Source organism: Ricinus communis, chromosome 4, assembly GCF_019578655.1.
Source record: "Ricinus communis isolate WT05 ecotype wild-type chromosome 4, ASM1957865v1, whole genome shotgun sequence".
NCBI classification, from domain to species: Eukaryota; Viridiplantae; Streptophyta; class Magnoliopsida; order Malpighiales; family Euphorbiaceae; genus Ricinus; species Ricinus communis.
In genome coordinates, this window is record NC_063259.1 from 32,177,428 (window position 1) to 32,201,225 (window position 23,798).

Below are 23,798 nucleotides of genomic sequence, written 5' to 3' on the forward strand. Positions count from 1 at the left end.
GCAATTTTTTTTTTTTAAAAAATTTATATTCATTATTTATTAATTTAATTTGTTGAAAGCATTAAATGTCCATTATTTGTTAACTTAATTTTGTTGAAAAGATATGTATATCATAATATAAATATTTGTAGTATAACTTTAGTCTATTTTTTTTTTATTTACTAATTGTGTAAGGACGATTTATATTATATCTATATTATATATGTTCATTTGAACGAATTAGTATGTATGATTTTCATCAATGACGAATATCCATTGACAAACTAATGAATATTATATCTATAAATGATGAATGTTTATATCAATCATAAAATATTTTCAATATGCATCATAAAAATAATAAAAACTTTCATAAATAGTCAATATTTTTATTTGAGAATCTTGATCAACATTACATATACAGAAAATGAATGTTGCAGTACTAGATAATGAACATTTATATTAACACTGATGAATAAAACATTAAATGAAATGAACATGAATATTAACCATAGATAATGAATATTTAAATATAAAAATAAATAATTAATATAAAATATTATATCTAATGGATCTTATACATATAGAAAATGAACACTTTAGTACCTGTAAATAAATAAAAAAAATATTAATATGTATCTAGTCTAATAAAAATATTTTACCATGTGTTACTATACTTTAATACATATGATTTTTAATTTTAACACGTGTACAACAGTGAGTACACGACTAACTTTCATGAATATATAAAAGATATATTTAAAATATTATTTTTAATATATATATATATATATAATATTAATTTTAAATTTATTTATTACAATTAAAATATAAAAATCTTATGTGTCAAAAGTAAATACATATGTCAAAATAAATTTTTCAAATAGTGACAATAAAATAACTATAACAGTTATATAACATGTAAATAAACGACTAGTTTTTATAAATATAAAAATAATTTAGTTAATATAGAATTTTTAATAATATTAGTTTTTAGAAATTTATTTTATTATAATTTAAAAAAATTAAAACGGTATAATTTAAAAAACAGTGAAAAAGTGGAGACAAAAATTCCAATATTATACAATTTTAAAAGAAATAAAAAGCTGTTATATTCTCTCATTTTTTACACACACGTCCTGCTTATAGAATCGGAGTGCAATGTTATAAGCATTGTAGATTTAGTGGACCATACAAATACAACTGGGCCGGACCATTAATGGGTCTATGCATTGCAGACCAAAAAAGTGATGATGGAATTAAATGGTGTGTCCGAGAAGTGGGACCGCTGCCAGCAACACCATCATCAATGAGCCTAAAAACCCATCATCCGCTCCTATTCATTGCTAACTGGGCCTAAAAACCCATCATCCACTCTTATTCATTGCACTCTCAAAAACAAGAAATTAATTGCCTTTATTTATTTTTAACAAAATTACACTACAAAATTTTAAAAAGGACATTTAGCCTCATTTTGTTTTTTTTTTTTTTCTTTTTTACCCACAAACAACTCAAAGCCATATAATATATGCTAAATGGTTAATATAATTATTTTTTTTACCTCCCTCTTTTTTCTTTTCTTTCATAAAATTCACCATCTTAATTTGATCCAAACATAATTCAAATCATTCCACACGTTTCTCACCTGAGCTGTCCGTGGGACCCCACAACAGGTAGTACACGTAATAGAGCCTTTTTGTCACGTGACATCATCCACCCCAGGCCATCCATTCCTTCTGACAGCGCACGCGCTCTTCCCTTTTATTGCCCCCCGCTCCCGCTCCCACTCCCACTCCCACTAACTCTACTTCCAGGCTGTCGTTTTCTACCAAACGTCAGAGCGGTTTACCTGAGCATCTTTCCCTAATGCTACATCCATTCCTATTATTCCACGTGTTAGCATAATTAACTCCATTTAAGAGTCAGAACTCCTTCCTGCTGGACACGTGTCGAGAAACAGACACCTCGAGGAAAAAAAAGAGAGAAGTCGACTCTCTCTCTCTCTCTCTCTCTAAATTTTCAAAGACTCGTTACATTCAAAAGCTTCTGTATCCCTCCCTTTTAACCCTCACCTTTCTCTGTATAAAATTTCTCTATTCTCTCTCTCTCTCTCTCTTAGGGTTTCTACTACTCGACATCTCTTTGTGTTAGATTCAGCTGCAGATTTATGGGTAACTTCTTTATCATCTGTGTTTTCTTTTTCTTCTTCTTTTTTTTTTTTTTTTAATTAATTCTCTGTTTGGTTGGCAAGAAATGTCAGGAAAGAAAGGAAATTTGGTTTTGAAATTAGACAAAGTTCCTTTCTTTTTCCTTATTCTTGCTTTGCCGCGGCTGCCAAACAAGGGATAGGGTTTTATTTTCGATTAAGTAAGTCAATTCAACTATCGGTTCTGATCACATGCATGATTGTCTTCGTTTAGTTTCAAGTAAGTAGCTATGATGTTTGGTTGTTAACAAATCCGTTAGCAAATTCTAATTAGCAGTTGCTGGTTACCGTTCCATGGTAGATTTTCTTTCTTGTTTTGAATTTGGGAGTCCTCTTATGCAATCTCTTTACTTGGACTTAGCCGGCTACATTTTGCGCCCGGCTATTTCCGTGTATGTTTGCATGTTTCGAATTTCTGGTGTAGAAATGTCAGAATTCCTTGATTGGTTTGCGTTGTTATAGAGAGACATAGATAATCCTTCAGTTAATCTAAGCTACAAGAAAATGTTCTCTAGTGTCTCGGATTACAATTTCTTTGCTCCGTTCTCTTAACACTGTGATCCTTTATTTTGAATCAAAACTAATTTTTTTTTTCGCCAACTTGAATTAAGTAGCAAATGATACTCTTTGATAGCCTTAGCATTTATACTCCTTACTGCTATGTTCATGTCTAGGAAAATCGTTTGATTTCTCAGAATTTACAAACTTCTCAACTCGTTTGTATAGAGACTTCTCAACAGATTAATGTAGTTTTAGAATTAGATGGCATGCGTTTTCCTCTTCTTTTCTTTTGTTTTTTATCTTTTCCTCCTCAGCTAACTTCTTGGTGCTATGAATTTAGTCAGATTCAGTCAATTAGTTCAGACATTCTTAAGCCATGTATTAAACAACTAGGATGTTTATTATCTAGCAGTTTATGTTTGGTTTTCATTAGTTATATTTCCTTTAAAGTATAGCCAATTGCTAGAGGTGATGTTCAGTTACCTTATTGTGTTGGGTAGTTATTGAGTTTGTGGGGGTACTTATTGTGTTACTGGGTAGCTGTTAGTTAATATCCTATCTAAGTTGCATTTAATTGATTATATTTAATCAAGAAGGTAAGCAGAAATTCTCTCTCTAATGTGCCCTTACTAAGAGATTGAAGGGTTCTCTCTTAATGAGCATTTATTTATCCTTTATTTTGAATTAATAATTCCAAAACTAGTTCACAGACCTTAGACAATGGCATTTAGGCAGTTAACTGTGGAGGTGGCTGCCAAGACAATTTCTTCTGTGAACCAAAGAAAGTTAAAGTACCGTTTTCATAAGTGTCATCACCTAAGATACATATCCAGTCCATACTTGTTGTAAGTGTTGTTTGAAGAATGTGGTCAATTGATTTAAAATGCTAGGAAGTATTTGGAGAAGCTTCATGTGTTTTACGTTCATTAACGGTACTACTTGTTAAATGTATCAACGTCAACATTGTCAGTATTGCTCTTGTCTAGAAATGGCTAGTCTTGCTTCTAACTTTTGACTACAAGTTAATCTATGCTTTGGCTTTACATTGACTAACATTTTTTTTAAGAGCTGATAGAGTATGTTTAAACATGTTGCTGCATTTAGTTCACTACCACTTGAACTTAGAAATAGAAACTATAATTGGAGATCTAAATTTGGGTTTTGGTTGAGTAGTTATTTGAGTGAAATGTTGCTAACAACAGAAGCAGTCATGCTTAGTATGATTTCCACGTATTACCTTAAATAAAGCGCCACTTCTTACCAATACAAAGTTATAGGGAAAATCCATGTTTTGTCATGAGCGAAGACATGGGGTTGGTATCAAGACCACCTTTTAAGATCTAATCCCTAGTTTAATCTTTGTATCATGCAACAGCCCACTTTCTTATCAAGTTGGTGCATAAGCTTGTAAAAGTGACATTGAGGTATTTGGAATGTCATTTCAGGTCGTTCTTGGTACTTCAGCTGGTATTAGCTTACCTTTTTTTTTTTTTCCTCTCCTCATTGATGTTGTTTGATTTCAACATTAACTCTGAGCTCTTATTTTTCAGTGTTATACTTTACAGGTTGATGAGAAAAATAGGTAGGACGTAGGCACAAGAAACTCGTATAATTAATCATGGATCAATCAGAACAAGGTCAACAGCAACAGCAACAGTCCCAGCAACCTGTAATGGGAGTTGTAGCTGGTGCAGGTCAGATGGCCTATAGTACTGCTCCCTACCAAACTACTGCAATGATGGCTTCTGGAGCACCTGCCATAGCAGTGCCTTCCCCAACTCAGCCCCCGTCCAGTTTCTCTAATTCCCCTCACCAGCTCACCTACCAACAGGCCCAGCACTTCCATCATCAACAGCAGCAGCAGCAGCAGCAGCAGCTTCAGATGTTCTGGGCCAACCAGATGCAAGAAATTGAGCAAACAATGGACTTCAAGAATCACAGCCTTCCACTTGCTCGAATTAAAAAAATAATGAAAGCTGATGAAGATGTGAGAATGATTTCAGCTGAGGCTCCTGTTATATTTGCAAAAGCATGTGAAATGTTCATCTTGGAGCTGACTTTGCGGTCATGGATTCACACAGAGGAGAACAAGAGGAGAACCTTACAAAAGAATGATATTGCAGCTGCCATTTCAAGGACCGATGTTTTTGATTTCTTGGTTGATATTATTCCTAGAGATGAGTTGAAAGAGGAGGGATTAGGGGTCACCAAGGCTACTATTCCCATGGTTGGTTCTCCAGCTGATATGCCATATTATTATGTTCCACCCCAGCATCCTGTGGGACCTCCAGGGATGATCATGGGAAAGCCAGTTGATCAAGCTGCAGGGTATGGAGGGCAGCAGCAGCCACGGCCGCCCATGGCATTCATGCCATGGCCACAGACTCAACCACAACAGCAACAGCAACAACCGCAACAGCAGCAAAGTGATACCTAATCAAAGGCCACTTTAAAGTGGCAGGTGTTTTATTAGGGTATAGAACTGGACATCAGCAATGAATTTTATTAGTATCCTATGTCTGTAGTGAAGGGTTAACTTAGAAGTAGTGCGTACTTGAAATGCCAAAACTGCGCCGCTTGCTTATTCTAGTTAAATTTGTAAGCGGAGGCTTGTGTTTGCTCTTATTTGGTAAGATCTTTATGATTTAGTGACGGTGGTTTGTGATGGAACAGAAGAATGATATCATCGTGCTTGAACAATTGCTAGAAATTGTTGTTAGACAGAAACGATCCTTGCACAAAACATTAAGAATATTACTGATAACTCTAAAATTTAAAAAACAATTCTGCTAGTTCTGAGACAAAGACAATAATAAAACTAAAACCTTTAAAAAAATATCATTAGAGCGTAATATATATATATATATATATATATATATATATATATATATAAATAAATAAATAAATCTAATCATCTGGATCGACGTTTTCAAAAGCCCAAGCATGTTCCTGGTGAAGTTGAGCTTCCTCCTCAGGTGTAAAATCAGACTCCACTGCGAAGAACTTTCTAACATACTCGACGCTCTTATTTTCGATCCTTTTAGCAACAGCATTAGTGAGCACGTCAAGTAAATACTTCACTTCTAAATAATTCACCGCTAATATCAACTCTTTTATCTCCTCATTATTTATCTCATTTAAAAAGCTTTTATCGTATTCGTTCTTTGCATCCTCACTACCGGACATTGCCCGAAATTTTAACTGTTTCCCGCAGTACTCCATTATCTGAGTCAGGCACTTCGCCGATACGTTTGGCAGCGGAACCACCATCTCCTTTGCTGTTTCGGCAGTGCTGTCGTCGAAGAAGTTCTTTACGGCCGCGAATTCCATGGCCACCGATTCTTCCACATCGAAATACTTTCCATCGGCTGTCTTCAGAGTTATTTTCTTGGTGGGAAGAGGAAGAGCTTCATCAGAGGCGGACGACATTTTAATTTTTAAGAATCAAGAGAATATAATCAAATTGTTGAAACTGAAGAGAGAGAGAGATAGAGGTTTAGGGTTTTAGAGGTATTTATAGGCTTTCAGTTTTGTGATTTCGAATTGGGTTTCCGAGTTTTAATTGGATTGGAATAATAATAATAATAATAATGATAATAATAATACTTCTCCAGAGTTCTGTATGTCTTTTAATTAGGCTAAAACTCAACAACCGAAAACACTGTAGGAGAAGGAGGTGTACAGTTGGTGTAATGTAAAATCAAATTGATTTCGCCTTTCGTTTTTACCGTCTTGCCCTTCCCAACTAGTTTTGTATCCACCTTTTCTTTTGACAAAGCGACTAGTTTTATTTGTTGTAGTTATTAGTTGTATGCAAATTACTATTAATTTTTTTTGATATAATTATTTATATTAGTCATTTATGCGCATTTACAATACTGTTATTATTATTTTTGATAATAAAATCAAATTCATAGATACAATCTAATGAAATTTTAATATTTAATATTACTTTATAAAATCTTAAAAAATAATAATAAATTAACTATTTTTAAATATCTTTAATTTTTTAAAATTTATTAATACAATAATATAAAAATTATTTATTAATTAATTTTAATATTATAAATTAACATATCAATATAATTAATATTTCTATTTTCTAGAATTAAAAATTTATTATATAATTATAAATTTAATTTATTATTAAATATAATATTAAAATATAATTTAAAATGTTATATCCTATATTATAATTATTATCTAATTACAAAATTAATTTATTAATTAATATAATTAATATACTATTTTTTTAGAATAGATTTCATATTATTATTTGATTAGAATAGTTAATATAATATTAGAATATAGTTAATGTGTTACTATTTTTTAGGATAGAATTAGTATTATTATCTGATTAGAAAATTATTTATTAGTTAATATAATATTAAAATATAATTAATATTCTATTTCTTAGGATTAGAATCGGTATTTAATTAAGAATGTAATTTATTAATTAATAAATTAATAGAAAAAATTATAAAATTACTCATAAATTTAAATTTCATATGTCAAAAAGTAGTATACAAGTCAAAATGAAAGTGCTATGTCAAAAATTAAGCACATATCAAAAAAATCTTAAAATATAAATATATATATATATATATATTCTCTACGGTAATTGATTTTTTAGTATTATAATAATTTAAATTCTATTTATTCATGTAAAATTTTAAAAGGATATCTTTTTTAGGTGCCAAGATATTGTGACACTCCTAAAAATAATATTACTACTTTTCTAGAGTTTGAAATTAAAATAATATTAAAAGTATTTTTTCTTAAATAACAAATTTTTTAAATAAAAAAATAACATAAATATATATTTTACACTTTAAAATTAAATGATTAACATATATTCTATTATAAAAAATTAATAAATAAATATTAATTTATTATTTAAACTTAATAAATATATATTAAGTAAAAACATCTCAAGAATTTTCCAATAAATTAAGAGCCATTTCATGTGGAGGAAAGGAGAAGATTGACATAAATATAATAATATATAACCAAAACTTTACTGTCTAGGTTTTGTATTACGCCAAAAAAGGTTCTTAATGTAACAAAATTGAATAAGTCATAAAACAAAGAATTAACCTAATTAAAAAGAAAAACAAAAGACTTGTCATATATTTTTCAAGAGCGAATGAACAAAAAACAAAATTGTCTCAATTCATTTTCACTCCACAGAAACCTACTGGAGAGGAAGAGACAGACGGAAAGAGAGCAAATAATGATATGATTGAATAAACAGTCAAAGTCAACTATTCTGCAGACTTTTGTCTCTTTCTCTTTCTGTTATTGAACATCTTCTTCTTCTTCAACAATCCTTTCTCTGCCATTGTTTTCAGTTTTTGTTTTTTCCTTTCTTTCTCTTTCTCCTCAAAGCCATCATCCAACATCTTCATTGTTGCCACATGTCTAGCTTTGAAAATCTGCAGTTAGCATTTTAGGATACATTAACATATAGGAACATGATCCAATTGGACTTTGTAGAACCAACAATTTATTATAAATTCATTTTATTCTTTAACTACCTTCTTGTTTTCATATATTTTTGAAATTAAAATTTTATGAATGTTACCTTGGTAATATCTGAAAGGACCTCATTCTCTTTACATTCAAATTCCCCCAATTGTTTTCCGAGAACAGCTTCTATCTCACGAATGAGAACAAAATCATTCTGCAAATTTTGCTTGCACATATTATTCCAAAATCAACCACAACAAGACTGGAAATTGTTGTATCTACAACACATGCAGGATATGCATGTGCACATGCGCACATAGCCAGTGAACAACCATTCTTAATCTTTTATGTTGAGAAACAACCTACTCCATGTGCCCCAAAAATTTCTCTCGACAAAATCCAATTCTATCCAGGTCACAAGAAAAATAAAAAAGCATCGTAACCGTACATAATAAGCATCTTCAAGATACTACGATAACCTATCCATAAACAGGCACCAAACAAGAAGCGAAATATCAAATGGCTACTTACAAGCACCCCTATACAGGTTAACAACAGCACTTCGGAAAGCATAAAACATTTACAGTTTACAAAACAAAAATCTTGTGAGCCTCTAATATATATACCTGGGAAATAAAACTCATAGCCAGCCCACCTCGGCCTGCTCTGGCAGTACGCCCCACACGATGAACATAATCTCTAGGATACCTGCAATACCAGCAGTTGAAGTCTATCTCAAACATGTTCAGAGAAAGAATAAGAAATTACTCTGAGAAGTACAACCTTGGAAGATCATAATTGACAACAAGATCAACAGTAGGAATGTCTAAACCCCGACTGGCAACATCAGTTGCAATAAGTATAGAAGCTTGTCCAGATTTGAATCGACGCAGCGCAGAAAGTCTCAGAGACTGGGACTTGAATGAATGTAATGCTGCTGGTTCCTTTTCAAGCTCTTCCAGTAATAAACTCAAAAGATAACAAGTTCTGCTTCCATAATACAGAGATAAATAAACAATGAGCAGATGAAAGCAGATCTACCAGTATAAATCAGTGAGTCAAAAATAGATACACTACTATTGTACTACATGCTTAGGTAGAGATGATACATATTTTTACTGCTGTAGTAGGGATGGCATTGATCGATTGCAACAAGAAATACAAACATAAGAGAAAATCTAGAAACATTTAGAATAAATTAAGTTCCAAGGAATCTATACCTGCAGGTGGAAACAAAAATAATGGCAGATCGAATACCCATGTCTTCCATTTTTGACAAAATATATACAAGATAAACATCCTTCACATTCTTAGGGACTAAAGCATACTGCTGTTTAAGAGTATCGACTGTCTTGAAGCCTTCATAGGCCTCATAGAAGTATGCCTTATTTGCAGAAACCTCAAGTAGCGATTCCAAATTACTGGTCATTGTTGCAGAGAACAATAGAGTCTGACGGTTTTTTGGTAAGCACTGAAACACCACTCGCAGTTCGTCTTCGAACCCAACATCCAGAACTCTATCAGCTTCATCCAAAACTAGGAACTGATCAAAAGAAACAAATCAATAATATAGATTTCATTAAGACAAAGTTCTCCTTTAGCTCTTTCTTTCGAAATTAAGGCTCCAAGTCATTATTATTATAATCACTTAAGCTTCCTTTGTTGCGGATTTTGATAATGCAAGTGAGATTCATCCATCCCATAATCACATTCAACAATTATCACATGGAAAATGCCTTGTATCACAAAATTAGAACCGGGACTAACTTAAGGGGGAAAAGGAGAAGAAAACAAAATTTACCTTAGTTTTAGAAAAAACAGAAGGAATATCAGGATTGTCCTCCAATAAAACCTTAACTCTCCCAGGAGTAGCAATAACAACATGAGGTCTAGCCATCAAAGTTTTGGCTTGAGTCAACTTATCCATACCCCCAACAACCACAGCACACCTCAAATTCAAGCAAGAACCCAAAGCACGGAACTGTTCAGCCAATTGATAAGCTAATTCTCTAGTTGGCGTAATCACCAGCGCGAAAATCCCATATGGGTCCTCTGCCAGGCGGTGCAGTATTGGCAAAGCAAACGTCGCCGTTTTACCACTACCAGTCTGTGCAAGCCCTAACACATCCTTACCCTCTAGAATTTTGGGGATGCAGTGAGCTTGGACTGGTGTTGGCCGCTTCATACCGAGTTCTTTGCAGGTTCGAACTGCCCATTCGGCGAGACCCAGATTAGAAAATAAACTTGTCTCGTCCATGGTGATGGAGTTTGTGGATTTTTCCTTTTCGATTTTTGGGGTTTCTAAGTCATTCTTACGGTTTTGGGTTTTAGGAGCTTTTGGTGGTTTAATGGTTTGAAGGGGTTTATGGGTTTTTGATGGTTTAAAGAAGAGAGGGAAATTTTTCTCTACCTGAATTTCTTCTTGCTCCATTTGGGGTCCGTTTGGATTGATTGAAAGTGAACAACTTTTTTGTTGTTTTGAGAAGAAAGCTGTGAACTTTTCAGCGGAGGAAAGAAACGTTCAATTAGGGGTTTCTTTTTTCTGTTTTTCCTGGAAAATCTTTTACTTGGGGAACATAATTCTTACGGAAAGCGAGGGTTAAGCTTCCTTTAATTTTCTCTGTTATTCCAATTTTGATACAAGGAATTAAAGGCACGTGGTTGTCACGTGACTTTATTTCAGTTGTTAAACGTTGGCCCCTTTATTGAACGAGAGAGAGAGAGAATTGAGAATTCAGACAGATGGAGTCGCCATTTAAGAGAGATATATTGAAAGGAAAGGTAGCTTTGATAACAGGAGGTGGGTCTGGAATTGGGTTTGAGATATCAACACAGTTTGGGAAACATGGTGCCTCTGTTGCCATCATGGGTAGACGCAAGCAGGTTCTTGACTCTGCCGTCTCCCATCTTAACTCCCTTCAAATTCCCGTAAGATTCGTTCTCTTCTTTTTTCATTAATTTCAATCAAACTTTGCTCGGACAAGGGTTTGCTCATGTGGGTTTATTATTTCCATTTCACTTGTTTCCTTTGACTGGATCAACTGATTTCAATTTTTTTTTTTCAAATCTTTTGGTGTGATTAATATTTGCTTCTTATTTTGACTGGTTTAACCGTTTTATCATCAAGCCACGCGTATAAATGATTGTATCTACTTCCATCAACTTGTACTTTTATCTCGTGCAATTTATTGCATTCCCTTTGCTGCTATATTTGCAGTCTGTCGGCTTTGTGGGGGATGTTCGCAAGCAGGAAGATGCTAAAAGAGTTCTGGAATCAACTTTCAAACATTTTGGCAGGATTGACATTCTTGTAAATGCAGCAGCTGGCAATTTTCTTGTATCACCCGAGGATTTGTCCCCTAACGGATTTCGAACAGGTTTTAGAGCTTCTTTTTACGGTCTTCTCTAGTCTGGAATGAAACAATTAAAGACCCTGGCAAAAGAACTTTAGAGATAACAATAGGATTCTCTCTTGTTCTTGAGCATTTATTTATGTTTGAAGCATTAATCCTTAAAAGATAGAGATCAAAGAACAGATAATTATACGACAAACCATGAAATGCAATCAATTAATAACAAATTAGTCAAAATCTTGAAACACGGTTGACTAATAATTTTTAAGTGAATCTAGATAAAATTCTTAATTCTTTCGAAAAAAACATCAGTTTCATTATTCGATTGTCTTGTATAAATACTTTTTACCTATTTATCACCAACAGGCTGTGCCAGGTTTTGATCTGAATGCTATTATTTTAATTATCCCCTTGCAGTTATGGATATTGATGCTGTTGGCACATTCACTATGTGCCATGAATCCCTGAAGTATCTCAAGATAGGAGGGCTGGGACGAAGCTCTTCTGGCGGTGGAACAATTTTAAACATTAGTGCTACTTTGCACTATACAGCAGCGTGGTATCAGATACATGTATCTGCAGCAAAGGTTTGTCACATAGGCTTATCAATTGCATGATAATAATTGGCATATAAGTTTGACATCCTTATACTATCATCTTTCAAGTAGGCAGCTGTTGATGCTATTGCTCGAAACCTGGCATTGGAGTGGGGCACTGACTATGATATTAGAGTTAATGGGATTGCTCCTGGCCCCATTGGTGATACCCCTGGCATGAGTAAACTTGCACCTGACGATATTAATAGCAAAGCAAGGGATTACATGCCTCTGTATAAACTAGGGGAAAAGTGGGACATTGCTATGGCTGCTCTCTACCTTGCTTCTGATGCTGGTTAGCCACCTTATTCACTTTCCTTTTTGTCTAATTTCAACTTTTCTCCTTTACTTAATTATATCACTAATTCGGACTAATATCTGGATAATGGGTAGTGAAATTCACACACTATAAGTAGCCTAACATTAATTTTTTTTTTTAAAGAAGAAAGAAAGAAAGAAAGAAAGAAAAGAGAAGAGAAAAAGAAAATGGTTGATGCATCTTAGTGCACATGTGCTATCCACTAGAGTAATTTATTTTTCATATGCTGTGTTCAACTGTTAACTCATGCACTCTGTATTCATAGTATGGTGGTATTGGACAAGTTTGAGTAGATACGGACTTTTAACCTTATTTATCAGAAAATTATAGCTGGATATATTGTAGTAATAAATTCTATATGGGGAGCTTTGACAGGATGGAACTTAGTAATCATATTTGAAGATTGCATCATGCTGTTAAATATATGTGGAACTCCATACTTTCTTTAGTTATTATCCTTGTACAACTTATAAGTATCATGCCAAGTACTCCGTTGGTGTAAGGATGTCATTTTTCTAAGTTCTTAACTTCATCCTACTGCCAGTTTGGCACAGCTTCTTAGAGGATGCTCGCTTTTAAATTTTGAATTTCTTTGAGCTTTTCAAAAACCATGGTTTTGGAGAAGCTAGATATTCTACCTTTTCCAAATTATGTTTTTTGAAAAAACAGTGTCTGATTCTTTTTTTAAAAAAAAAAAAAAAAAAAGAAGTTAAAAGCTGATTTAGAAAAGAACTTGTATCAGACGCCTTGGTGAAAGTTCCCAGTCAAGGAAGTATTATTTTAGTGCTTTGTCAAAGAAAACTCATATACTGAGTGTACGAATTTTGAAGGTAAATTTGTCAATGGAACCACCATAGTTGTTGATGGAGGACTTTGGCTGAGCCGCCCTCGTCATCTACCAAAGGATGCTGTCAAGCAGCTTTCTCGAACTGTGGAGAAGAGATCCCGAGATGCACCAGTTGGGGTTCCGTCCAGCAAGCTTTAAGTGAGCATGACAATATATATATTATAAAAGATAGCATAATAATCACATCCAACGAATTGGAAAAATGTATTGTAATTGTTACATTAATCATTTCATGGGTTTGATTTCCCGCCATCTTAACTATGTTTTTCATTCATAGTCAGACCAACATTCTTGCAGATTATTAAATGATTCTGAAGGAATTCTTTTCGGAAGGAAAAGAAGAGGTATTAATAATAGGGCTAGAAGGAGCGAAACAGTATATATATGTGTATATATATATATATCAAAGTATGCCTAGCTACCAATGAGTCTGCTATCTAGAAGCTAATTGCCCCTAATAGGTAAATGGGTGTGTAAAATTCCTGCATCGAAGCAAGCTTGTAGCCCCATAAAAAAACGATCCATTGGCTTACACATGAAAAGAAACCGCCACCGCTGCTGCTCATTTGGTGAGGGGAAAAAATCTAGACCTGTAGAAAGGAGATTGTACTGACAGAGTCACTAACAAGTACCCTTTCTTCATAAATTTCCTTCTTGGAGCTCGATTGATGGAAAGATTTCTCGTTGGTGAGCTTGCAAATCCCCGTCACAGGATGCAATATTTATATAGCAAATATGTTTCAAGATCCATCACCTCATTCTCTGCCTTTTATGCAACTTCCGCGGTTCGCCTCTAACAGGTCCACAGATAATGCCCCATTAAGCCGTAGCTAGTGAAAGTGCCAGACAACATCGGAACAGACCGAGACTAACGAACGGCAACCACCAAAGGATATGCACTATAATTCCAGAGAGCTTAAACCCGAAAAGGATCCATAGAATAAAACTATAACACTGTAAGAGACTAAACATGTTAAAACAATTATAAACATTAAGATTTAACTAATTTAATAGTTATTTCTAATTATTTTAGTATTGATCGATTGCAAACCCAATTCTATTAATGAATTTTACACTTTATCCATTCAGTTAACTCATAAGCACAAATATATATGCAAAAAAAACACAACTTGCCAAAACACAAAGAAAAGATACATCAACAAATTTGGGGTAGAGAAACTTCAGAGAGTTGAGAGATTTTGAATATGAGATCACAACTCCCACTGCACGTTAATCTGAGTGTGAGCATCTGCTAAACATGAATCATGAGGTTTATTTTCCCTTTTTATTTTTTTTTGGCATATTTAGCACTAGACCATGAATCATGACAACTAAAAATTTTATCAAGATGCTGTTTGGTCCATACATCAAGATTTAAGTAACGTAATTGAGTTATAAATAAATTGAGACATCTCATCTTTTTGCAACACTTGGAGAATCTTTTCCCTAATAGTTCAGCACATGAAACCGTTGTACAGATATAGCCGCAGATATGACTATCTATCAATGCATCTATAGATCAACTATTTGAGAACCAACATTATCTTCCTTTCAGGTTAGCACTCGAACCAATTAGTGCATTGACACTGTTCATGCATATCTAATATATAACATGCTGATGAAACCCATTTCAGGATTCTTTCTAAGGCTAAATGGTACTTGAGGCAACCCTGCAGCAATACACCAGTCTTCACAGTGGCCTACAAAATGGTGTAGCCTGGCTATGAAGTTCTTTACTTGAAAATATACTCATGGCGGGGCAAATTCATGCCTACACATGGGCTCTGGTAGCCCAAGATCATCGATATGTAGCTTTTCAAGTGGATAAGCATAATTTCTGAACTCTTGATACAAAATTTGCTTGCCAAGAAGTAACATTGTGGCATCCAGGTCCGGGTGTAGAATAAATGTTCAAGTGTTGATACCATAGTTTGTCAACTTCGGTGGAGTGGGGCAGGGTATATATCCAATGGTTGATATCGCAATTTGTCATTGTGAGGCAATGGTCCCTCCTAAAGAATTGAAACCACAAGAAGAGATTGATGATCAGTCATTACACCTGAATACAAGAATAGGGTATGCAAAAGTGTAGATACACTGGTTAGAAGAAAAGGAGAAAATCTAGGCCTGGAAAGACGGTTTTTAGTGAGCATATCATTTTAAGTGTTGCTTCGACTCTCTAGTGTTGCATATGAGCATGTTGACCTTAGTGAAAATAAGTTAAAGTTGGTAGAACACATGCATAAATTTGTTTGTTGTTTATCTCTTTGAAATCATTACGAATCATTAGAAAGGTGAATTGTTGTTTCACCTTCATATCACTAAAAGATAATTGCTACTAGAATAAAAAGTGAAATACCTCATCTATGTTTATTTGGAATGGCTTTACAAAATCTTCAAACATTGTTGGAGAAAGTCCCTTCATTATCTCCTCAACTTCCTGGAAATATTTCAAGAGGCAGTGTGTGAATGCCAGTTACTGTGTGATACACATCTACCACTATAATAGTGAGTCAGTGAATTAAAGAGCAAATCTTTTAACACCTAAATTGGCAGATTAATGGTAAAAAGAGTCATCTGAAGACTGGCCCAAGATTTATACAAGCAACTTAATGGAAAAGGAGTCAACTGCATGAGGCACTTAAAAGGAATTGCGGGATGTTTAATGGGATGCAGACCCAAAACCAGTCATGACAGACGCATCAAATAAACATGAGCTAGTTAAAGACTATTTTGTTAAAACAGACAATAGTTGTAAAATCCATGAGCTAATAATAAAATTATAGGGTATCATCCAGCATACCAGTCCAGTTATCCTCGACTTATCCAACAGTTCCTTGGCAAGGACATCCAGTATATGCATGTTGTCCCTCAGTCCAATCATTGCAAGTTCTTCGGTCTCTTCAATGTACTGCCATCAATAATGCAAGTGAACAAAGAATAAGTATTCATCACTGACAAGGTGGATAGAGTGTTCAGGCCAATTCCTTCTAAATATTTAGAACTTTCACTGCCTAAAAGAGTTCATATAATATTAGGTAACAACTCTAACATGAAGATTTGTGTGGGTGGCGAGCCACAGCATCGTCTAAAATAAGTTGTAAATGTAAGTGATCTTAATAATCACGTTATCAGAAATTAATTAGATCTGCATGACTGAAAGCTTGAAATACCTCATCAAAATGATATTGGTTCTTTCTGATTCATGTAAGGGATGAATTTGGGCACATAAGAGTACTGCCTTAATTATACATGATATGCCAGCTTTCCATAGGCCATAGAGGAAACAACTCATAATTACAAATAAGAACACTCAAATTCTGCTCCTTAATTCTCAAACTCACCTTCTACTGCACTGGCTATATATACAAGTCAACTATGTCATACACAAGGAAGTAAAGCTTACCCTTGTCAATTCTCGAGTAAAGAGCTCAGATACTTCAAGCGTCATGTTGGAAGGAATTACATGAGGGTCATCCCACTTAGATCATAAAGAAGAATACAAATAAAAACCAATTCAGAAACTGGATCAAATCTAAAAAGGAAAACACAGCAGAATTTTGCTTGGAATTCAGTAACAGATAACGAGCATACCCTATATTTTATCAACCCGCCATCTGAGCTATCTGGTCGATCCATGAGTCCAACTCTTTTTGTTAGTGAAGTAAGGCCCAACCTTGCATTTTGAGGGCTGATTACCATCTCCCTAGCAATCTGAAAAGACAAGTTGAGACAAGGAACACAACTTTGAATCAGAATGCCATCAATGGCAACAAATGATAATCTTTCTAGAGAATCCAAGACATGCAAAACCTATATATCTGATACCAATTTAATCTTCTGGTTTCTTCTTTTCATTTTTGGGTAATGCTTATATCTGATACATTTTAGCTAATCATCTTTGGTGAGATGCATGTAAATTGGTTGGCAGGTTAGCAGGCCCATAAACAGACCAAAATCATCTTACAAAAACACAAAAATACAGCACTGGGATTACTTTTGTTATCTTTTCGAGATCATCGCTGCCCCCATCAGTAATGTCATCGCCAAACACAAGACGTTCGGCACAACGTCCACCATGAGTAACCACCGTTTGCATCTTCATGTATCCAAAGGTTGTATAGCCTTGGTCTATCATATCTTCTCTGGGATAGAACACAGATATTGCAGTTTCCTACACATGAAAAAGGGAACGTGACGAAAGGGAAAGCTATTAATAATGCAACAACATCCATTGTGAGCTGCAAATTTAGTTCAATTAACAGAATATCCACCTTGCCACCAGGTAAGAGCTGAGAAAATGCATGCCAATCGAAGTGTGGAAACAAGTGAGCTAACAATATATGACCAGCTTCGTGTACAGCAAGAAGTCTCTTCTTTTCAAATGACACCTGACATGAAAGTAAGCCAGCCATATGATTAGCTTTTAAGGCAGAATACCTCATAAGTACTGCAAAGAATGCAGATATACTTACACTTTCTTCACATTTCTGCTGTTCTTCTTCTGTAAGAAGTACACCCATGCCCTCAAGCAATTGCTTATCTAAAACATCAACGATGTCTTCCTGGTTGATCTTGGAACGCCCTTTTCTCACCTGAAACATGAATTAAACTATGTCTTCCAAATTGCGACGGAATTCTGGGAAAACTTCACCATGTCAAATAGCTTAAATGCACTAGAGACATCATATGTACTTGCAGTTCAACATCAAATTAATAGCAGAATCCCAACCTGCCTTAACTATAAGTACTAGTAATGACCCACACTAAACGTGGGAGACTCAATTTCTCTCATGTAGGATTCATGTATATTGCCTCTCCCTTCTTTTCTTATTTAAAGAAGAGGCCAGGGGAAAGTGCAGCCCAGAGAGAGCTATTGTACAAACCATGCTTGTCACCAGTGCAATACAACGCCAAATAGTTCCTTTGGTAAAATAGCAAGTTTCAACACAGAATATTTTGAACTGGTGCTGGAGTCAGGTTGCTCTTATATGCATATGTTGATGCAACAATAAGAGGAACCTAGAATTAGGGACTTCAGAAGTAGAATATAAAAAGCGGAAGAGCTAGAAACTAGATAAAAGACAAATAAAATAAAAAGGATGTTGATCCAAATATTAGCTTTAAGAAAAGAGAAGATTAAAGAAAATAAAATGATAAGAAAAAAGCTCTTCCACAATTTCATTCTACATCAAGACAGATTTAGATAACTTATGGGCAATAAGTGCCAAATTACAGACATTCCTTTTAACTGAAATTTAGAGATTATTGTAACTTTATTGACAAAATTAAACTTACAGACATAATTGCAGCTTCATTGACAAGATTCCGGATATCTGCCCCAGAGAAGCCAACAGTACGGAAGACAAGCTGCAGCAAGAAAGGAGAAGAGAGGATGGTACTCTGAATTTGAACATTATCCGTGTGAAAAGAAATTAAAATGAGAAGAGTCAGCTGTAGATGCAGAGAAACAAGTAGATCTAACAGCAAAATTTGGTTCATCACAAATTTCACAATAAGCCACATGAGAGCAATGATTACAAAAAATTGCGGACAGAGTCCACCAACATCTTATTATTCAGTGAAATTTGCAAGTACAAGAAGTCTATTTATAATGTCAAGTAAGATAGCAGTCCCCCAATTCGCACCACCACAAACAAACCAAATTCTTGGAGATGATATCTACAGATTTGTCCAGTTCAGAACAAAAGAGATTTCCCAAGATTGCAATTCCTTTCATTTCCTACATAATGTTAGCTATACCAGTGCTAACTTTCATGCATGATACACTACTCAGACTAGATAGGGCTACAAAAAGCAGTAAGCACAACCACTTACCTTTCTAAAATCTACATCTTCAGCAAGTTGCTTTCCTGCACTATGCACATCAAAAATTTGCACTCTCTGGTTTGCATCAGGCAAGCCAATGTACAAACGGCGATCAATACGTCCTGGACGAACAAATTCCAGGTCCAATTCATCTGGCCTATTGGTGGCACAAATGAATATCACAGCTTGCCTAAGTGAAAACCGATCTACACCAGTTTTATCCTTCCTACATGAGATAAATCTCCATATAAATATTCATTCACAAGCACATGAAGTAAACAAAAAGCAAAAGAGCAAGAGAGAACAAAAAGGAAGATTTCAAATTTTATATCATTCAATTAATGCATGATGATGAGTACAAGAATTTACAATTTACACCCTGGAAAACCAGCCTTATCCAGGTCAAAGTTATACACCAATAAACTATAAACAAACTTGACGCAATTGCAGTGTTTATTCCAGGATGTTAATATATGTAAGCTTCAGTTGAAAAACAATATAGATCTTCGAGCAAACTTAGTGTCCATAGTACTAAGTGAAAATGAACTCATGTGCAGGAAGCTAAAGCAAATATACTCACTCCCCATCAAGTTGTGCAATCAGAGCCTCAAACGTTGCCCTTCTTCGTGGGTCCTTCCTTGCATGCCTTCCAGCAATGGCATCAATTTCATCCACAAACACAAAACAAGGAGCCTGCACAGAGAGTATGTATAACTAATATCTGCACCTTTCTAGAGTACAATAGATCATTTGGCAGCATTTGTAGAATAAAATTGTAAAGAACAGAAAACAGAAGGCAGATATAAGCACTCAGAAAAATCAAAACTTTCACCAAAAATACAAGTATCCAATATCTTGCAACTAGGGCAGGTAAATTATTCATTTTTTTTGTCATGGTCATTGTCAGCACGAGCTTTTCAAAATTATGAGATGCACCATAAGTATTCCTATTGCTCTAGCAATTTAAAAAGAGGTGTATGCTCACATTTCTTCTAGCAATGGAAAACATTTCATTAATCCTCGCTGCACCACTTTTTTCACTATCCGTAAACTCTGCCCCAGAAGCAAAAACAAAAGGTAATCCACTTTCCTTTGCAAGTGTCCGCGCAAAAAGTGTCTTCCCTGTCCCAGGAGGTCCCGAGAGAAGAACACCCTGTCATGCACATAGCAATTATGCACATCATGTTTTGTTACATCTCCAGACTCAAAGGATAGATACAAGATTATGCCCAAAGAAAAACAGCTATAAGAAGCTTGGTTGCACTTAGTAAAGTCGTAAACAATTACCCGAACAAACTTCACCCCTCTTTCGTAGTATTGCATAGGATTACCCATATAAATCATTATTTCATCAAGGAGATCCCAGACATCACCACCAAGTACCACTTCCTTATACATTGATTTTGTTTCACCCACATCTCCAACTGGCTGATATGTAATGATAGTCAGAAATGGTATATACAGAAAGTCAACTGAGATGCACCTAGAGGAATTAAAGCAATACCAGGATAAAATTTTCTGCATATGCCATATCAAAAAGTTGATTATACTTCTTGTAAAGAAAACGATTAGAAGTGATGTGTAGTAGCATCACGGACTCCCTTATAAGCCACAGGATCAACAACCCAGGCAACAATGCAATCACAACTTTCAGAAAGTAATGAATTTGCCGCTTCTGAAGGAGATCTACTTCTACTGCAGCACTTGATATTGCCTCAAACAAGTATGGATCAAGGGGAATATCAACCTATCAAATCCAAACAAGCAGTAAGCAAGAAAACATGTAGTTCAGTCTACTAACAATAATGAAGCGCTAGACTTACAACATATTCTAGTGGAAAACCTTCTTTCATAGTAACATAGAGCCTTTTCAGGTCTTCTGTGAAGACAACAGCAGCAACCTGGAGAAAATAACCCACACCATCAAAACCAGCCAGTCTATTAATTTATGAACATGGAAGTTTTGGTTACACAAGATGCAACTTGCTACTTGCTAGCATCATTCAGTAAAAGAAGTCATAATTCTGTTGCAATCGGTTATGCCTAGACTCGAAAGAGTAAATTTTAATTTATACATTAAGGGGAGAAAGGCATACTTCGGAGCAATCAAGCTTTTGTAGAAAATAAGTGTACGGAAACTTGGGACGATAATGCCACCATCTCTTAGATATCCATAAAGCCCTCGTTCCCTGTGTGTCTGTGACCTTTTCCACCACATCCTTACGAAGACTATTTTCAACCTCTTTCATGTCAAATTCAACTGCATACTTTGAATTTGAGGCATCTAACTGTTCAGCTAACTTATCTTCTCTTAGGATCTCCTTCCATGTCTGAAGCCTTTCACGCCAAGTTCCTTGACTTTTTTGAACTTCACCTGACAAGCAACCATGGCAAAAAAATTAGGAGACAGTATCAGAACATTAGAACAGTTATAGTGCAAGGTAAAGCCCTCTCCTATGCCCAATCCACAGTAACAACCAACTCAAAAGTAATGAAGGAAAGAAGCAAAAACAAGGAACTAGACAGCAAAGCATAGTACATAGACCAAAGTTTGCATCATATTTAATCATCTGCACATTATAGCAGACTAACCAGAAATGCCCAAATCTTCCTTCAATTCTTTCTTTTGATTTTTATTTAGTCTCATATCGTTTTCAATAATTTGTTTCACATTCTCAAGAGGAGCTACTGGATCATCATCCCATGCATCTTCTCCAACATAAGAAGTATCTCGAATCAGTGTTCCATTAGGTCCTTCTACAAACTTCTTCATCTTTAAGCCTTTGGGCATTACCTTCCTCCACATATTCTTCTTAAACCTGCGGTTATAAAGAAAACTTGAATGGCAATTCTAAGGAAAGCAAGTCAAATTCCATATTGGAAGAGGTATTATTCAAACTAGTCCAATAAATGACACGTTCAATACAAATTAAAGTATTTGTGTCTTTATGTTATCAGAAAAAGTAGCCAAACAACGCCTCTGTAAGAGAGATAAATGAATTGACATCCCTCCAGCTCGATACTCATAGACATCATGCAATATTTGTCAACTAAAAATTCATTTGCAACAAAATGAGAAAGTCACATACTTTCTAACATTAATAGGAGATGGCTCAGGAATCAATGCCTCCATATAAGCCTCAGTTAACTGTCTTCTTTCCCGATCTAGGAATGGAGCTCGAATAGCAACATACATTCTTTGGCAAGAAAACATCATAACGAAAACATAGAGAACCAATACACCAACTCGTTTAGGCTGCCAATTCTTGAAGTCCTGAGAACAATAAAAAACTGTATCATAGTTTAGTTTTCGAAATGAAAGTTTTTAATCCAATTACGACACACAGTTGGAAAAGGTTGAACCAGATTATTAAACCACGTATTGATTCTTAAATTACCTTCCAACGGTCTAACCTATTCCAGTCAATAAAATCAGTCTTTAACCGAGTCAGCTCAGCCTCACCCATTTTCGCTTGACCCTTAATCCGCTCTACAAACTCGCCTAATTTCACATTAGCTCCTTCTAAATCAAACCCAGTTTCCTTCTTGACTGACTGACGGAGTTTGAGCAAAAACCGCTCCGACCCGAGCCGAAATGCTCGAGTCAGACTAGGCCAAGAAAACCCATCAGACCCATTTGGATTTGCAGAAGAACATACTCTAAAACTGCGTTTCTTACGGAAAATTCTGGGTTTTAATAGAATTGGATTGGGAGTGGTTTGAAGTAGAAATGGCGAAGGACTGAGAAGTGGATTCTGTCTGTGTGGAACTGATAGGTTCATTTTCTGGGTTTTGATTTGTTTTGGTTATGACAGCATTAGAGAGCTTAATTTATGCAGTCTAACAGACAGTTTTAACACTTGCTGAGGTTTTTGAGGTTTTATCTAACTGGACTGAGCAATTGCTCTTTTTTTGTTCTTTTCCTTTCAAAGTAAAAAAAGCTTTTGAAAATTGCAAAAATAAAAAAGTGATAGTTCGATTAGGGCCAACCCACCGGGCCATATTGGATTGCAACGGCACCAGCCCGTTATCCTTCCACCGCCGTGAGAGGGAGGTTGTCGCTGCTCTGTGAAGCCAGCCTGACGCGGTACCCTCCAGCTTTAGGAACAGAGCGGCCCAGGCCTCCGCCTAAACCGCACCACTCACTCACGGCTTGGAACGGACAGGCCAGGCAATAGCCATTAACAATCCGACTGCGTGGGCTAGCCCAATTGTTCCATCACCTTAATACCCCCACTTGGGTTACAAGCTCGAGTTACTGAGCCCGGCGAGTAGGCTTTGTGCTTTGGAAGAATAAGAAGTCCTTGATTTAGTTGTTTCTAGTCGATGTGAGTTGAGAACACTTTTCTATGCTCCCGTGCCTTTTTTGAAGGCTCAGGAATTGATACTGGAGACATTGATTTTTGTTTATGAAAAATGAATTATTAAGTCCTTAATCAATACTGAAGAATCAATGTCTTTACAGTACAGTCATGTTAACTCTAGATTTGTCAAATCATTGTCTAAATTGGGCAGTTCCCAGCATCACCAGAGCCTATGATTTAGCTTTGAGTTTGGCATGTGGCATAGTCTCATCAACGTGCAGAGAGCTGGAAATGAAACCTATAAGCCAGGTTGAAACAATCATCAATGTTGAGAAATTAGATTCCTTGTGTCGTAGGAATCACCAAACCTCTCCATAAGTTATGGTCACTACAAG

At 35.2% G+C, this 23,798-nt stretch overlaps 5 protein-coding genes across 8 annotated transcripts; 2 read left to right on the top strand and 3 right to left on the bottom strand.

The window, feature by feature from the left end:
* The first annotated feature begins 1,940 nt into the window (after nt 1–1,940).
* Nucleotides 1,941–5,338, top strand: LOC8260315 (nuclear transcription factor Y subunit C-2). Of its 3 annotated transcripts, none has more exons than XM_015715672.3 (2): nt 1,941–2,150; nt 4,252–5,338. In XM_015715672.3, the coding sequence occupies exon 2, from the start codon at nt 4,305–4,307 to the stop codon at nt 5,121–5,123; it is 819 nt and encodes a 272-aa protein (XP_015571158.1). In that variant the 5' UTR covers nt 1,941–2,150; nt 4,252–4,304; the 3' UTR covers nt 5,124–5,338. The 3 variants fall into 3 exon arrangements, with proteins under 3 accessions (XP_015571158.1, XP_002513360.1, XP_048228813.1); XM_002513314.4 differs by having other exon boundaries at nt 1,954–2,150; nt 4,237–5,338; XM_048372856.1 differs by lacking the exon at nt 1,941–2,150 and adding an exon at nt 4,062–4,153.
* Nucleotides 5,339–5,419: 81 nt separating this feature from the next.
* LOC8260314 (SKP1-like protein 14) lies at nt 5,420–6,338 on the bottom strand. Its single transcript, XM_002513313.4, has one exon. The coding sequence runs from the start codon at nt 6,113–6,115 to the stop codon at nt 5,594–5,596; it is 522 nt and encodes a 173-aa protein (XP_002513359.1). The 5' UTR covers nt 6,116–6,338; the 3' UTR covers nt 5,420–5,593.
* Nucleotides 6,339–7,692: 1,354 nt separating this feature from the next.
* LOC8260313 (DEAD-box ATP-dependent RNA helicase 36) lies at nt 7,693–10,586 on the bottom strand. The gene is made up of 6 exons (XM_002513312.4): nt 9,957–10,586; nt 9,376–9,698; nt 8,939–9,142; nt 8,782–8,863; nt 8,271–8,369; nt 7,693–8,121 (listed from the first exon to the last, which is right to left on the bottom strand). The coding sequence occupies exons 1-6, from the start codon at nt 10,584–10,586 to the stop codon at nt 7,951–7,953; spliced, it is 1,509 nt and encodes a 502-aa protein (XP_002513358.2). The 3' UTR covers nt 7,693–7,950.
* Nucleotides 10,587–10,859: 273 nt separating this feature from the next.
* LOC8260156 (peroxisomal 2,4-dienoyl-CoA reductase [(3E)-enoyl-CoA-producing]) lies at nt 10,860–13,528 on the top strand. The gene is made up of 5 exons (XM_002513311.4): nt 10,860–11,083; nt 11,373–11,532; nt 11,926–12,095; nt 12,177–12,399; nt 13,254–13,528. The coding sequence occupies exons 1-5, from the start codon at nt 10,898–10,900 to the stop codon at nt 13,406–13,408; spliced, it is 894 nt and encodes a 297-aa protein (XP_002513357.1). The 5' UTR covers nt 10,860–10,897; the 3' UTR covers nt 13,409–13,528.
* Nucleotides 13,529–14,592: 1,064 nt separating this feature from the next.
* LOC8259997 (ATP-dependent zinc metalloprotease FTSH 12, chloroplastic) lies at nt 14,593–23,126 on the bottom strand. 2 transcript variants are annotated; one of them, XM_002513310.4, is made up of 19 exons: nt 22,498–23,126; nt 22,189–22,373; nt 21,692–21,918; nt 21,196–21,473; nt 20,923–21,000; nt 20,604–20,846; nt 20,387–20,527; nt 20,085–20,252; nt 19,680–19,792; nt 19,109–19,325; nt 18,569–18,640; nt 17,746–17,865; nt 17,545–17,661; nt 17,268–17,444; nt 16,865–16,984; nt 16,677–16,751; nt 16,074–16,181; nt 15,630–15,710; nt 14,593–15,282 (listed from the first exon to the last, which is right to left on the bottom strand). In XM_002513310.4, the coding sequence occupies exons 1-19, from the start codon at nt 22,879–22,881 to the stop codon at nt 15,205–15,207; spliced, it is 2,982 nt and encodes a 993-aa protein (XP_002513356.2). In that variant the 5' UTR covers nt 22,882–23,126; the 3' UTR covers nt 14,593–15,204. The 2 variants fall into 2 exon arrangements, with proteins under 2 accessions (XP_002513356.2, XP_015571153.2); XM_015715667.3 differs by having other exon boundaries at nt 22,189–22,390; nt 22,498–22,631.
* Nucleotides 23,127–23,798: the final 672 nt, after the last annotated feature.